Source organism: Gobio gobio (assembly GCF_949357685.1).
Source record: "Gobio gobio genome assembly, chromosome: 7".
Taxonomy (NCBI): domain Eukaryota; kingdom Metazoa; phylum Chordata; class Actinopteri; order Cypriniformes; family Gobionidae; genus Gobio; species Gobio gobio.
The window spans coordinates 33,135,537-33,150,073 of record NC_137103.1 but is presented as its reverse complement, the minus strand read 5'-3'; the positions used below and the strand labels follow the sequence as shown (position 1 = coordinate 33,150,073).

Below are 14,537 nucleotides of genomic sequence, written 5' to 3'. Positions count from 1 at the left end.
CACTTTAAAACATTTGTCTATTATTTAATCCAACTGATCTTAATGGTTAATCAATGAATCATTTGGTACACCTATAGATTTCTATAGATATTGATTATATAGACATAGTTTCTACTTTGTTTGCAATTTCCGATATGGATAACCATTTGTAATGAATTCTTTTTACATTACAAGCGATTTATCTTAGATTATAACTACTTTGTCAAAGTGTGTGTGTGTGTGTGTGTGTGTGTGTGTGTGTGTGTGTGTGTGTGTGTGTGTGTGTGTGTGTGTGTGTGTGTGTGTGTGTGTGTGTGTGTGTGTGTGTGTGTGTGTGGCCTGGTAAACTCTACATTATGGGGACAAAATGTCCCCATAAAAATGGCAATATCCTAAATCCTTGTCCTTGCGGGGACATTTTTTTGTCCCCATGGCCATGAGGAAACTTATAAATACAGAATGTGTTGTTTTTGTTGAAAATGTAAAAATGCAGAAAGTTTTGTGTGATGGGTAGGTTTAGGGGTTAGGGTTAGTGTTAGTGTAAGGGGAGAGAATATACAGTTTGTATAGCTTGTAACCATTACGCCTACGTATACCCAGACAGATTATAAGAGTATAAGGGAGTGGAAATAGTCAATGACGGTGTAACATCAGACTGATCAGAAATCAGAAGAAGGGCAAGAGATGGCATCAAATACAGCATTTTACATTACAGTATGTATGCCATATGATACTGTAAACAGATGACCATGGTAGAGTCTGCCACATTACTGTAACACCCTTAAAAAGCTCAATTATAGAATCAGTCATGTGGTACAGTGAGAACATTTATTGGCAGCAAACTCTGTTATAGCACAGAACCTCATGGCTGTGTCATAACTTCATCGCACCTTTTGATAACACTGAATAATACAATTACAAACATTATGGATTAAATTACATAAGTTAGGTAATGTAAGTGTATTTTCTAATGAGGCAAATGTAGCCTGTGTTACTGTAGATAATTCAGCAACGAAGGAGATTTGAAACATGTATCTTGCATTGTTTTCTGTTGGATGAACTGATTGTTTAAAGTACTAAACTGAAAGAAGATCATACTGTCGTGTTTCGGTGATTAAACCAAATGTTCTCATTACATATTATAATAATCTTGTGTTTGAAACAATGATTATGTGGACTGAAAATATGTGCAACTGAATGAAAGCATGAGATCAGGTTTTGAAAGAATGACGAGCTGTGTTACAAGTGTGAGCAGTTTGGATTTTTGCACTAAGAGTTTTGAAAATGTACACCTTACTTGTGAAAATAGTACCAAAGCGAATAAAAAAAACTGTAATTACTTGTCCTTGCAGGGACTTTTTTTTTTTTTTACTGTAATGTAAAAATGTAGAAAGTTTTGTGTGATTGATAGGTTTATGGGTAGGGTTAGTGTAAGGGGAGAGAATATACAGTTTGTAACCATTATGCCTGCTTATACCCAGAAAGATAGTGAACCAGACATATGTGTGTGAGTGTGTGTGTGTGAGTGAGTGAACAGAGCAGAGTAGAGTATAAGGGAAAGGAAATAGTCAATGACAATGTAACATCAGACTGATCAGAAATACATCAGAAGAAGGGAGACAGATGGCATCAAATACAGCATTTTACTGTACATTACAGTATGTATGCATTTGATACTGTAAACAGATTACCATGGTAGAGACACATTACTGTAACTCACCCTTATAAAGCTCAACTACAGTAGATTCAGTCATATGGTACAGTGAGAGCATTTACTGTATTGGCAGCAAACTCTGTTCTATAGCCCAGAACCTCATGGCTGTGTTGTAACTTCATCACACCTTTTGATAACACACTGAATAGATAGATACTATTACAAACATTATAGATTAAATAACATAAATTAGGTAATGTAAGCGTATTTTCTTATGTGGCATCTGTAGCCTGTGTTACTGTAGATAATTCAGCAACAAGGGTGATTTGAAACATGTATCTTGCATTGTTTGCTGTTGGATGAACTGATTGTTAAAAGTACTAAACTGACAGAAGATCATACTGTTGTGTTTCAGTGATTAAACCGAATGTTCTCATTACATATTACAATAATCTTGTGTTTGAAACAATGATTATGTGGACTGAAGATATGTGCCACTGAATGAAAGCATTACATCAGGTTTTGAAAGAATGACTAGCTGTGTTACAAGTGTGATCAGTTTAGATTTTTGTACTAAGAGTTTTGAAAATGTACACCTTACTAGTGAAAATAGTACCAAAGCAAATAAAAAAAACTGTAACAACAGAGCAGGTTCCATAAAAAATGAATGAATTCAGTGAAAACACTTTGTACAATACCAGGGATCGCTATGGTGAGTTTAAAATAGCACTCAGGGAACAGAGAGTAGTTTAACTTTAATATTTCTCCCTCTGTGAAAGCAATATCTTTTCTCCCAACAGAGGTTTTTTTATATAAGCTTTCGTGCAGGTACATGACACACAGCTTATTACCTTTGTGTGCAGTAAGTCTTTATTGGATTTAAACTGAAAACAAAGATATCGAAGCGATAATAGAACAGTCCACAGTACCGTTATTAAATTGAGACTAACAGATAAGGTTGAATCTATGGATATGTGTTTTTTAAAATAGGATTAAAACTTCTTACATGTATCAGTAGACCCAGTCCTCAGTGGATATTTCTGGATCAAACTGTCTAAAGCAGCCGTGATCATGTTGTCTTGAGCTGTGTGTGTGTGTGTGTGTTTCTGTGTCTGATCTCTACAGCGAGCTACAGAAGAGTGGATTGACACATGTAAGACAAGAGGAATTCCTTGCTCCAAGAACATGTCACTGATGAACTCCTTGGGTGAGCCAGTGAAAATCCGCAGCTGGACCATTGCTGGCCTCCCTTCAGACAGCTTCTCCATTGACAACGGAATCATCATCTCGTGAGAGTTTTTCCCCAATATATGTTACATTAAGTTTGACTATTTTAGGGTGCCATTTGTATTAGATTTTATATCAGACTTATTTTAGAAAGTTTAAGGTTTAGGAAACCAAACCATTTTCATGTTTTATGAGATTCCTTCCAGCGGCATCTAAATGCAGTTTTGATGAAGCGCAACAACAAAATTCTCACTATTCTTACTAGTCAGTCACTGTAAACATGTTTAATCTATTTCACACTTCACACTGGATTGCACATTTTTTAATTACAAAAAGGAAAAAAATGGAAGATTGTACATACTAGATGTGCAGGAGATATAGTTTGCATTCTGTAGCAATACCAGGTTTGGACAGTTTTTTTTAAGGCATTTTATGTTATAATCATCAATTAGCTGTAACAGATCAATGCCGAAAATACAACTTTTAGACACATTGTTTGTAGAGGAATAACACAAATACGTGAATACGTGACCTGGAAGTTATTAGAAAACGGCAAAACGCTCAATTATGGATAAGATGAAGATGATTTGGCATGGACAGGAAACTCTTTCTTCTGTTGCAGTAATGCGAGGAGGTGGCCCCTGATGATTGATCCTCAGGGCCAGGCCAACAAGTGGCTGAAGAACATGGAGAAATCCAACGGTCTCCATGTCATCAAGCTCAGTGATGGCGACTTTGTGCGCACACTAGAAAACTGCATCCAGTTTGGCACTCCAGGTGAGAGGTGACAGCTTTTTAAACACATGAGGACAACAGAATTCAGAAAAGGAATATAAAGCTTACTTTTATAATACTTGTATCACAGCTCAGAGAGGACATTGGTTGAAGTTTTGAACAAATGTTTTTACTGCCAAGGGAACAATCAAATTTGTTAAGATTATTAGTTTTGGTCTTACCAAACAAATCTTAAAAATCAACAAAGATATAAACAACTAAAATATGATCAGGTGCAATACCAGTATTTCTCCCCAGGGGTCCCCCTCCACCATGAAAAACAAGCACACATCACGGTTAGATCCAAACCAGTGCATGTTACCTGTTGATAAATGCACACGTTCTCTCTCTTCCCCTGAAGCAGCATAGCTGTCTCTTGTACACAACACATAAAGCCTGAAAGCACAAATTCCATCTAATTTGACACTCTTGAATGCAAAGGAGACCCAGGGGTGGACCCAAAATGCAACATGAGATACACAAATGAGCCAAGTAATTTGGCCGTAGGTGCCTCTGTCTTCCATCCTCAGCTCCTCCTCATCGGTGTTGCTCTGGGATGAAAGGCAGCTGCGTAGGCAGACTGGCTTAGCTGTCTTGCGTGGATTGTTGTTTTGTTACCGTTCACCTCTAGAATTTGCATTGAGTTTATTTATTAATTTCTTTTTGTTGTTTTTTCCCCTGTTGCATTCCTCCAATACCCACCTCTACTCACTAGAAAAATAGTCAGGAACAGGTAGTAGATCAAATAAATGCACCTGCAGCTTTTGTTTTGGCTTAACTGTAATCATTCATCCATGGTGTATTGTAGTGTTGCTGGAGAATGTTGGGGAAGAACTGGACCCCATACTTGAGCCCCTGCTGCTGAAACAGACTTTTAAACAGGGTGGCAGTGTCTGCATCCGGCTGGGCGACTCCACTATTGAATATGCTCCAGATTTTCGGTTTTACATAACAACAAAGCTACGAAATCCACATTACCTACCTGAGGTCTCAGTCAAGGTGAGTCTGCTTTACATATAAAGTCGCACACAAATGCACACAGGAATACATACAAACTAATGTCTGCTTCTAAACAAGGTCATGTCTCTAAGGCAGCATTTTTTATCAAAAATACAGTAAAGATTTATTGTGAATTATTATAATAAATTAAAATAACAGTTTTTTTATTTTAATATATTTTATTCCTGTGATGGCAAAGATAAATTTTAGCAGCCATTACTGCTAAAGTCTTCAGTGTCACATGATACTTCAGAAATCATTCTAATAGAGTGGTGGGGGATGACGTCAAAACCGGGAAGACTAATTCGCCACTGGTTCCCTCAAGATTTTCCTATGGGGTTTTATAATAGGGTTTTTACATTTATGAGTAAAATAAGGTCTGTGGTAAACATAACTTGACGATACTTAAACGCTTTGCATAAACACAAATTACACCCATATCAAAGACATTAATTTTTAAGCAGTTAGGGCTGTGAAAGTTTATGCAGTTCACGTTGTAGAGCAAAACATTCAAGTATCAAGCTATGTTTACCGCGGACCTTATTTCACTCATAAAATAAAATAAATAAAAAAAACATTGTAAAACCTCATAGGAAGCTCTTGAGGGTACCAGTGGCGAATTTGTCTTCCGGGTTTTTACATCATCTCTGCACCACTCTATATGCTGATTTGGTGCTCAAAACATGCCTTATTATTATTGAAAACAGTTGTGCCTCTTAATAGTTTATGTGGAAATATATAACAACATTTTTTTTTTTTTTTTTATAATAGCATTTATTTAAAAATTGAAATCTTTTGACATTATAGATGACATTTATACATGTCTTTACTGTATTTAAAAAAAATAAATTGTATGCATCCTTGCTGAATAAAAGTATTAATTTGAAAATGAACAACTTTTTTTAACTTTAAATAAAATACCTGCTTGCAATACCTGGACTCTGGACTTGATTCCTTCACAACCACCTAGACTCCTTAATGAGCCTGAGTCTGAGATATAATTTCACTTCTAGGATGAGCATGTGGTGTTCACAATAGGATGAAAAAATAATAATTATACTGTTGAGGAACATCAGGATTACAATTCTTCATCACAAAATGTGTTCCACCACTGACTCGCATGTATAACAGCCGGTAATCAAAGAAATATTAGGTCTAATATTAGCAAACTGTCACAAAACCTTGGAAAATATCATTTTCTAGAAAAGTTAGTTTTGTGGTTGGTTATGCCAAATCCATAAAGTGAATCTATGTGTTTGGAAAAGGGCCTTCTGAGGCTCTTGTAAATAATAAACACAAGGGTCTGCTCTCATTAAAAATAGCATTGTAAGAACAGCCGCCCCCAGCACTGTCAGTGTTTTTCTCCTGTTCTGTTCAGGTGACCCTGCTGAACTTCATGATCACCCCAGAGGGGATGCAAGACCAGCTGCTGGGCATTGTGGTGGCCAGAGAGAGACCTGACCTTGAGGAGGAGAAACAAGCCCTCATCGTACAGGGAGCTGAGAACAAGAGGTATCACCCAGAAACACAATTAACCTGACACTTTTGTCCTATTGTGACTAAAAGCAAGACAAGTTGAATCCTTGGGTAAATAATTATCTCCTTGTGAATGAGGGCAAAGAGCAGTATGCTCTCTCAGTGCATTCATGTCAAAAACAAACCGAACAGGTATCATACATTTGTGTGCGTTGATCCATGTACTTTCTCCCTCTTTTCTTTGTAGACAGCTGAAAGAAATCGAGGATAAAATCCTAGAAGTGCTCTCTGCCTCAGAGGGGAACATTTTAGAAGATGAGACTGCTGTTCAGATCCTCTCATCTTCTAAGGTTTTGGCCAATGAGATCTCTGAGAAACAGGCCATTGCTGAGGTTACTGAGCAGAAGATTGATCAGACACGCTTGGGCTACACCCCCATCGCCATCCACTCTGCAATTTTGTTTTTCTCCATCGCTGACCTGGCCAACATCGAGCCCATGTATCAGTACTCTCTAACCTGGTTCATAAACCTCTTCATCATGTCCATTGATAATTCCCAAAAAAGCGACCTTCTTGAACAAAGGTACTCTGTCCCTTCGGATGTTATTTATAAATGATGTCTATTAGGGTCATTTCATTTATGCCATACTTTGAAAAGTCAAAGTTGCAGCTATAAGGCACTTGTGAATATCTATCACATATTACATATTACTTGATACTTTATAGGATAGTTCAAGTTATTTAATTATTTACTTTTTTGTTGTAAATTGTAAATTAAATTTATTTACTTTTTTTTGTTGGTCCATTTAATGAAAGTATAATGGGCCCCACTGACTTTCATTATATAGACAAAAATATCGGAAACATTATTCAAAATAGTGTTCTACAGAAGAAAGAAAGTCATACAGGTTTTGGAATGACAAAACTGATGACAGAACATTCATTTTTAATTGAACTATCCTTTTAAGGCCACCACAGTTTCCAGAGAGACTATCTCTGACAATGGAAGCATTTGGGTAGCAATGTTGAATTTGCTATGCAATATGCAAAATGGAAATGACATATGTTAAATGGCAATGCATTTCAGTATTTAAATTTACATTTTCCATACCATGTTTGCAATATTTGGAGCAAAATGATCATTCAAATTGAATTAAATAATTTACATTTGCTATTTCCTACACTAGTTTTTACATAGCGTTAAAATAAACGTATATGTTAGCGCTTTATAAGTTGCAAAATTAAAATAAAAATGTATTACAGAAATTATTAGATGTGTTTAACATGTTCAAGCTAAAATTTTAGCAAAATTATCATTTAAATGTTATTTTTCTTAATTTCATTTAAACTCACAGGGAACAGAAATTATTATTATTATTATTATTATTAGGCCTATTAGTATTATAAAAAAATACCCATTACCATCCAGATGGACAACACATCATTTTATTAATTGATTTAATAATTGATGCATTAAACAACAATCAGAATGGTAAAAAGAGAGACAAAATACAACCATACTGATATAGAAAACAACTATCTTGGACAGCTTGTCTAAGATTATTTGAGAGTAAAATAACCTGTTGTAAAGCACTGCTCACTGTTCAGCATTTCAGCAGACACGCGTCCGCGCTCATGTTAAGGTGCACGACCGCCAGGCGTGTTCTCTGCGAGACGTTCTCACAATAACAAACAAATATCCATGGTTCTAATTACGTACTGGTCTAACAGAACAGTTACTGGCAGACGCGCGTAATCATTTCTCTGTTCTTGCAGCACTTCATCTGCCAGTGAATGCCTCGCTCTAATAACCGGGCGGAGACTTGTTTGAACAACAATCAATAAACATGCTAAGAATTTTTGCTTGAACATGTTAAACACATCTAATCATTTCTGTAATACATTTTCCTTTAAATTTTGCAACTTATAAAGCATTAAAATATATGTTTCAATTATATGTTAAAACTTTACATATTGCATTGCCATTTTGCATATTGCATTGCTACCCATATGCTTCCATATCTGACATGGGTTCTGAGGTAATATGGACATCTAGCGTGGGGAGGATTTTTAGACAAAAGAATATGAAGACATGGTTTCCCTGTATGACTATTTAGCATCAGCACTGTCTGACTCGGCCAGTATGGCATTCTGATTTGAGTTTGATATCTGAGAGCTGTGGGAATACTATGACACTTCAGCCCAGGGCAGAATCCTATGGTTAAAAGAACACAGTGCCAAGTCTCTAGAGGACAGAGACACCAAAACTAGATCTCTAAAACTTGAGAGTGCTCTTAAAGCTCTTCTACAGTAGCAGCATGTTTTTATTTAATATTTTAAAGTGTGTGACATTAAAAAAGATGTAATATGTCTAGTGGTTCTCAACCTAGTGTCCAAGACCCAGTCGGACACCATCGGTCGTTCTGAACATTTTTGACTTCAGGGCCCACCATTGTCTACAGCAATATTTGAAGGACCCATTATTTTTTTGTGATATACTTAATAAAGATGAAGGATAACTATTTATTTATCTATTTTTATTTTACCTGATAAAATAGTTCAGAAAATGTAAATTCATTACAAAAATGACCAAATGTAGTCCTAAAAACAAGTGCTGTGCGGTAACTTTTCAGAGGCGTGTGTATTATAAGTTCAATGTACATCAGATCAATCATACACTTTTTTTCTCTAAACTGTTTTCTCAAGATGCTTCTCGTTGAACTGATTTCTGACACAATGCTTTCTCTGTGTATTTAGACTCCAAATTCTGAAGGACCATTTTACGTACTCGCTTTACGTCAACATATGTCGCTCTCTGTTTGAGAAGGACAAACTCCTCTTCTCCTTCTGCCTCAATGTCAACCTGCTCAAACACAACAAGCTCGTGAGTGACTGCCTCCACTTGCATACAGCTGTGATTTATTGAATCAATAAACCTGGGCAAGACAGTGCTTCATCTAATAAATAATAGTAAGAATGAAGAAGTTACTCTCACACAAGTCATCTTAAGGTTAATGACTTGCATGCATCAGTCTGACGATGTTTATATCATGACTGTTTAAATGGTACTGCAACATTCGTCCACATAAACTTTAGTTTAACCGATTTAATCGAAGTTCAAGTGATTTATGATCCATGTTTGTCACACTGGCTCTCCGTGCCTGAGCTGTTACTCAAGTTGCAACTGTCTATCATCCATTTATTGTGCTGTCAGTAGTTTTGTCAGCTCCTGAATCAAGTGGTGTGAGGGTGATGCACCAGTACATTTATTTTCATTGACTGCAGCTTTTCTTCTGGAGACTTTAAGACTCATTCGCTGTTGCTCTGTTCTGTTGAGTTGGATGTTTAATCAAGCACAGCTGCTGAAAAACAAATCGTGTCTAAACTCAGTGAAGGAGAATTTCCATTGCAGATATAACTGACTGAGGTAATGCATGGACAAATTTCTCCTACCACCTTCTGTTCCCTTCTACCTCAGGTGGATGAGAAAGAATGGCGGTTTCTCCTGACAGGCGGTGTGGGTCTGGATAACCCTCATTCGAACCCCTGCACCTGGTTGCCTAAAACATCCTGGGATGAGATCTGTCGATTAGATGAGATGGAGTGCTTTAAAGGCCTGCGGAAAGACCTGGCTCGACTCCGGGAGGGCTGGAAAGAGGTTTACGACAGCAAGGTGCCATTGAGATTAAGCACACACTATTTCTTTCGTGCTCAGTGGTATGAAATGGACAGGGGAAGTTTGAAAGGAACAACAGATTTTTCATTTTATGGTCTGTGTGTGTTCTGCAGGACCCCCATAACACTGCGTTCCCTTCAGAGTGGCAGGAGAAACTAGGACAGTTCCAAAGGATGTTGGTTATAAGATGCTTACGGCCAGACAAGGTAAGGCTCTTTTTAGTTCATTAATACACCGTGGATTGGATTAGAGAGAATTTATACTTTTATTCAGGTGAGAATGCATCAGATTGATCAAAAGTGAGAGTAGAGACATTTATAATGTTACAAGAAAACTCAAAACTGAACATAACTGTGACAGCATGAAAGGCTTCTTTTAAAAACATTTAAAAAAATTACCATCCCCAAACGGTAATGTATGTTATAAGTTATAATGTGGAGTATCAGAACAAACTCAGTTCTTTCCTTGTGTCTACCCATCTCAGATTGTTCCCATGGTTCAAGAGTTTGTGTCAGACAACTTGGGGCAGCAGTTTATTGAGGTGCCACCCTTTAATTTGGCCACAGCTTTTGCTGACAGTCACTGTTGCGCTCCACTCATTTTTATCCTGTCCCCGGGATCAGACCCCATGGCAGCACTGCTCAAGTTTGGCGAAGAACAGGTACTCCTGTTAAATCTCCATAATTTTCGGATTTAATTAATCTGTGTTAGTAGTAAAATACATTTTTTAAACATCTATAATTTTTTAAGGTTTTTGGAATGCACACTGTTTTGGTTTTTGATGGGTCATGCTCTTTTATTATTAACACTCTCTGCCTGGCTTGTTGTTCAGGGTTTCACAGGTAACAAACTGACCTCCCTGTCTCTGGGACAGGGTCAGGGCCCCATAGCCATGAGCATGATTGAGACTGGGGTGAAGGAGGGAACCTGGGTGGTTTTACAGAACTGCCACCTGGCCACCTCTTGGATGTCCACCCTTGAGCGTGTTTGTGAGGTAGTACATAAAGATTTGATGATCCAAACATGATGGAACAGTAGCTTTTAATAGTATTATTTTCACACCCACATTTGTGCCTTCATGTTGACTATTATTTTTTATTGTAAAATACTCTTTACATTTTTAAATGCATGCATTGCACGTCCAATTTATGCGTGTTTACAACAAAACAAAGTGCAGTGGAAATACTCTGAAGCAGCACTTTAACTTTCTGACAGGAGCTGAATCCAGATACCGTTCACCCAGACTTCCGCTTATGGCTGACCAGTTACCCCTCTCCCAACTTCCCTGTGGCTGTACTGCAAAACGGAGTCAAAATGACCAATGAGGCTCCTAAGGGGCTGCGCTCCAACATCATCCGTTCTTTCTACATGGACCCTATATCTGACCCTGAGTTCTTTGCCAGCAGCTCAAAGCCGGTGGGTCTTTCAAAGGGGGAAATCAATAATTTTAAAGTGCTCTCAACAAGATGCATAGCTTTTGATAGTTGTAATGTTTATTTTTGGACACCTTCATAATCAAAATTCCTATTAATTGTTTCAAATAAATGTAAGAAAGAGGCTTCTCTGTGTGTTTTAGGCTGTCTTTAAGAAGCTGCTGTTTAGCTTGTGCTTCTTCCATGCCCTGGCCCAAGAGAGGAGGAAATTTGGTCCTCTTGGCTGGAACATCCCCTATGAGTTCAACGAGACAGACCTGCGGATCTCTGTCCAGCAGTTACAGATGTTCTTGGACCAGTATGAGGTGAGATCACACGTGTACCTGCCTTTTCTTTATATTCACATACAAACAAATTTTCTTTTACTGTTACAACACACACATAGACTCTCCACATCACCCTCTTCCTTTTCATTATTTCCAGCGCGCCCCTTAAACCACCCCTAAAAAAAGAACGTTCTTGACATTTTCCCAACTTCAGAGAAGCACTCCTCATACTTCCCTTCCTCCTTTCAAAACAAGCAGACTGCACCAAGTGATCAAGAGCTTCCCTGAATGCTCTGACATTTCTCCAGTGCTACGGAGTGCCACCCACTGCATTAGCAAGGGAAATTTCAACAGGAAATGTCACACTCCTGCCACTCCTCTGTCCATCTTTTCACCCCCCCAGATCGTTATATCGAATCCACCAACCTGACATGCACCTCCACTTTAAAAAAAAGTCTTTGTTGAGCGGCCCTGCTTTTAAAACAGATGAAAAGGTTGCTGTCTTTGTCTTTGGCACAGCCCTCACCTGAAAAGACTTTGTTAGAGTCATGGTCAAAGTAGCGCTTCACACATGTGGCGCCACTATTCAAAATGAAAATAAATAGCTCATATGATAAAAAAAGGTAAGTCATAATAATGATAAATCAAACTTTCCTTGATCTTTTTAGATAAAATAGCTTCACCTCAGTCCAAAAAGAAAGTTTATTAAAAATTGAGCTGCAAAAACAAGTCATCATGGAAATGGATTTGTCATCTGCTCCCTTAAAATGCTTCAGATAATTAAACTTATTAATTAAACCCATCATTCTCATCTGATTACCATCCCAAGACAATTTTCATCCACCATTTTAGGGATAATTCATTCAAGTTTAGTCTAGTTTATGGTGATTTCTCTCTGTGTCCTACTAGGAGATACCCTTTGATGCTCTTTGCTACATGACAGGAGAGTGTAACTACGGAGGTCGGGTCACAGACGACTGGGATCGCAGGACCCTGCGCACAATAGTTTCCATATTCTACACCCCCAAGGTCATTGACGATGCCAATTACAAGTTTGACCCCAGTGGCCTGTATTACTCACCACCTGAAGGAGATGTAAGTCAAAATGACAAAACTGATGGACAGCATATTCAGTCTGTCATATATACTACCATTCAAAAGTTTGTTGGTTGGTAAGATTTAAAGTCTCTTATGCTCATCAAAGGCTGCATTTATTTGATCAATAATTAGAGCTGTGGAATATAAAAGTTTTTACGATGCATCGCGATGCTGATGTTGAAAAACAAAAGTCAAATTAAATAGGCCTATCATACATATTAATATAATGGTTTTATTGTAAATAAAGTACTCTTATTATAAGCTACATTAAAGGGATAGTTCACCCAAAAATGAAAATTAGCCCATGATTTACTCATCCTCAAGCCATCCTAGGTGTATATGACATTCTTCTTTTAGACGAATACAATCAGAGTTATATTAAAAAAGTCCTGGCTAATCCAATCATTATAATGGCAGTGAAAGGTAGCCCAAAAAAGTGCATCCACATGGCTCCAGGGGGTTAATAAAGGCCTTCTGAAGTGAAGCGATGCATTTTTGTAAGAAAAATGTCCATATTTAAAACTTTATAAAGTAAAGCGGAAGTTAGATATTTCACTTTATAAGGTGTAAAATATGGATATTTTTCTTACAAAACTGCTTCGCTTCACATGGCCTGTATTAACCCCCTGGAGCCATGTGGATTACTTTTATAATGGATGGCTGCACTTTTTTGGGCTCCCATTCACTGCCATTATAAAGGTTGGATTACTTTTAATTTGACTGAACTTCAAACAATCTTCACATAAACCCTTTATAATAATTGTCACATTTACCTGTGCCGGTTCAGATTTTTACTTGCCCTATCAAAATGCATAAAAAGTTATTATTTTTGTTGTCTTTAACCCATATAACCTAGTTTACAGTGCTTTAAGATGTTCAGGTAGGTCTAAAAGGTAGGATATATACATAAATTGATCAGTTTTCAAACACTTCATAGTCTTCTACTGTATAAATTATAAATAAAATATAGATTAATCCTTTATTAAAGCTACTAAAGTTATTCAGTCAAGAGCAGTTAGTGGTTTTCTCTTTGTCTTTTGTTCTTGAATTATCCTTAATGACAGACAGCAGCAGGTTTATTAGTCTGCTGTCACTTTAAGACCTGCCGCACATGACGCGTATCTGACACGCATAACATTTTCTCACAACTCTTTATGTTAATTTAAGGCTTCATTCGACTCATTTAAGACTGTGCTTGCGAGGATACTCAACAAAACAAGCTTTCTGTGCGCACAAGGGTGTGTGTCACACAGACAGGAGATTCACAGACGCACACAAGCACTGTTCACTTTTGTGTCTTAGCGTGCTTGAATTGTTTAAAAGCCTTTGCATGAATAAGAGCGTGATAATATAATGTAACGCTAGGCAAAGGGTGATGAAAAAACTGATGCTAAAAATAATTTTTAGCTGTATCCATGTACTAAGTTATCAACCCTTAAAGAACACATTTTGTAGTCTAAAACCTTGTCCAGTTTTAAAGGGGTGTCAGACAGGATTTCCGTAGCTGACATTAAAGTTAGCTCAATATTTCTGTCATACAAAATTCTAAAATGTTCAATGTTCAATGTTCAATTTATTTATAAAGCACATACTAATACAACAGAAGTTGACCACAGTGCTGTACAAGGGCCAAATACTACATCATTATACAATCACATTCAAATTCAGTTTCATTACACCACCATAAAAATATAAAATCAATTAAAAAATAAAATTAAAAAAAGCATATAAACACCACTAGCACACACTCATGTATGATCGAACGCCAAAGCAAAAAAATATGATTTTAACTGTCGTTTAAACTCCCTAAGACTGGAGCACTGTCGGATATAATGGGGTAATCCATTCCACAGTCTAGGACCAACTGCGGCAAAAGAGCGGTCTCCCCTCATTTTCCGGTACGTCCGTGGGACCACTAAGAGATTTAGTGAATCAGAGCGTAATGATCTCTTTGG

At 37.3% G+C, this 14,537-nt stretch overlaps 1 protein-coding gene across 1 annotated transcript in view; it reads left to right on the top strand.

The window, feature by feature from the left end:
• dnah7 (dynein, axonemal, heavy chain 7) overlaps nt 1–14,537 on the top strand; it is a gene marked incomplete at its 5' end in the record, with an annotated part of 72,919 nt that overhangs the window by 49,882 nt on the left and 8,500 nt on the right. Inside the window, 13 exons of the mRNA XM_079820691.1 lie at nt 2,759–2,922; nt 3,483–3,637; nt 4,443–4,633; nt 6,012–6,145; nt 6,357–6,692; nt 8,867–8,993; nt 9,588–9,782; nt 9,899–9,991; nt 10,270–10,446; nt 10,618–10,779; nt 11,001–11,201; nt 11,362–11,523; nt 12,394–12,579. Coding sequence (XP_079676817.1) covers nt 2,759–2,922; nt 3,483–3,637; nt 4,443–4,633; nt 6,012–6,145; nt 6,357–6,692; nt 8,867–8,993; nt 9,588–9,782; nt 9,899–9,991; nt 10,270–10,446; nt 10,618–10,779; nt 11,001–11,201; nt 11,362–11,523; nt 12,394–12,579 — 2,283 coding nt within the window. The remainder of the gene's footprint in view (nt 1–2,758; nt 2,923–3,482; nt 3,638–4,442; nt 4,634–6,011; nt 6,146–6,356; nt 6,693–8,866; nt 8,994–9,587; nt 9,783–9,898; nt 9,992–10,269; nt 10,447–10,617; nt 10,780–11,000; nt 11,202–11,361; nt 11,524–12,393; nt 12,580–14,537) is intronic.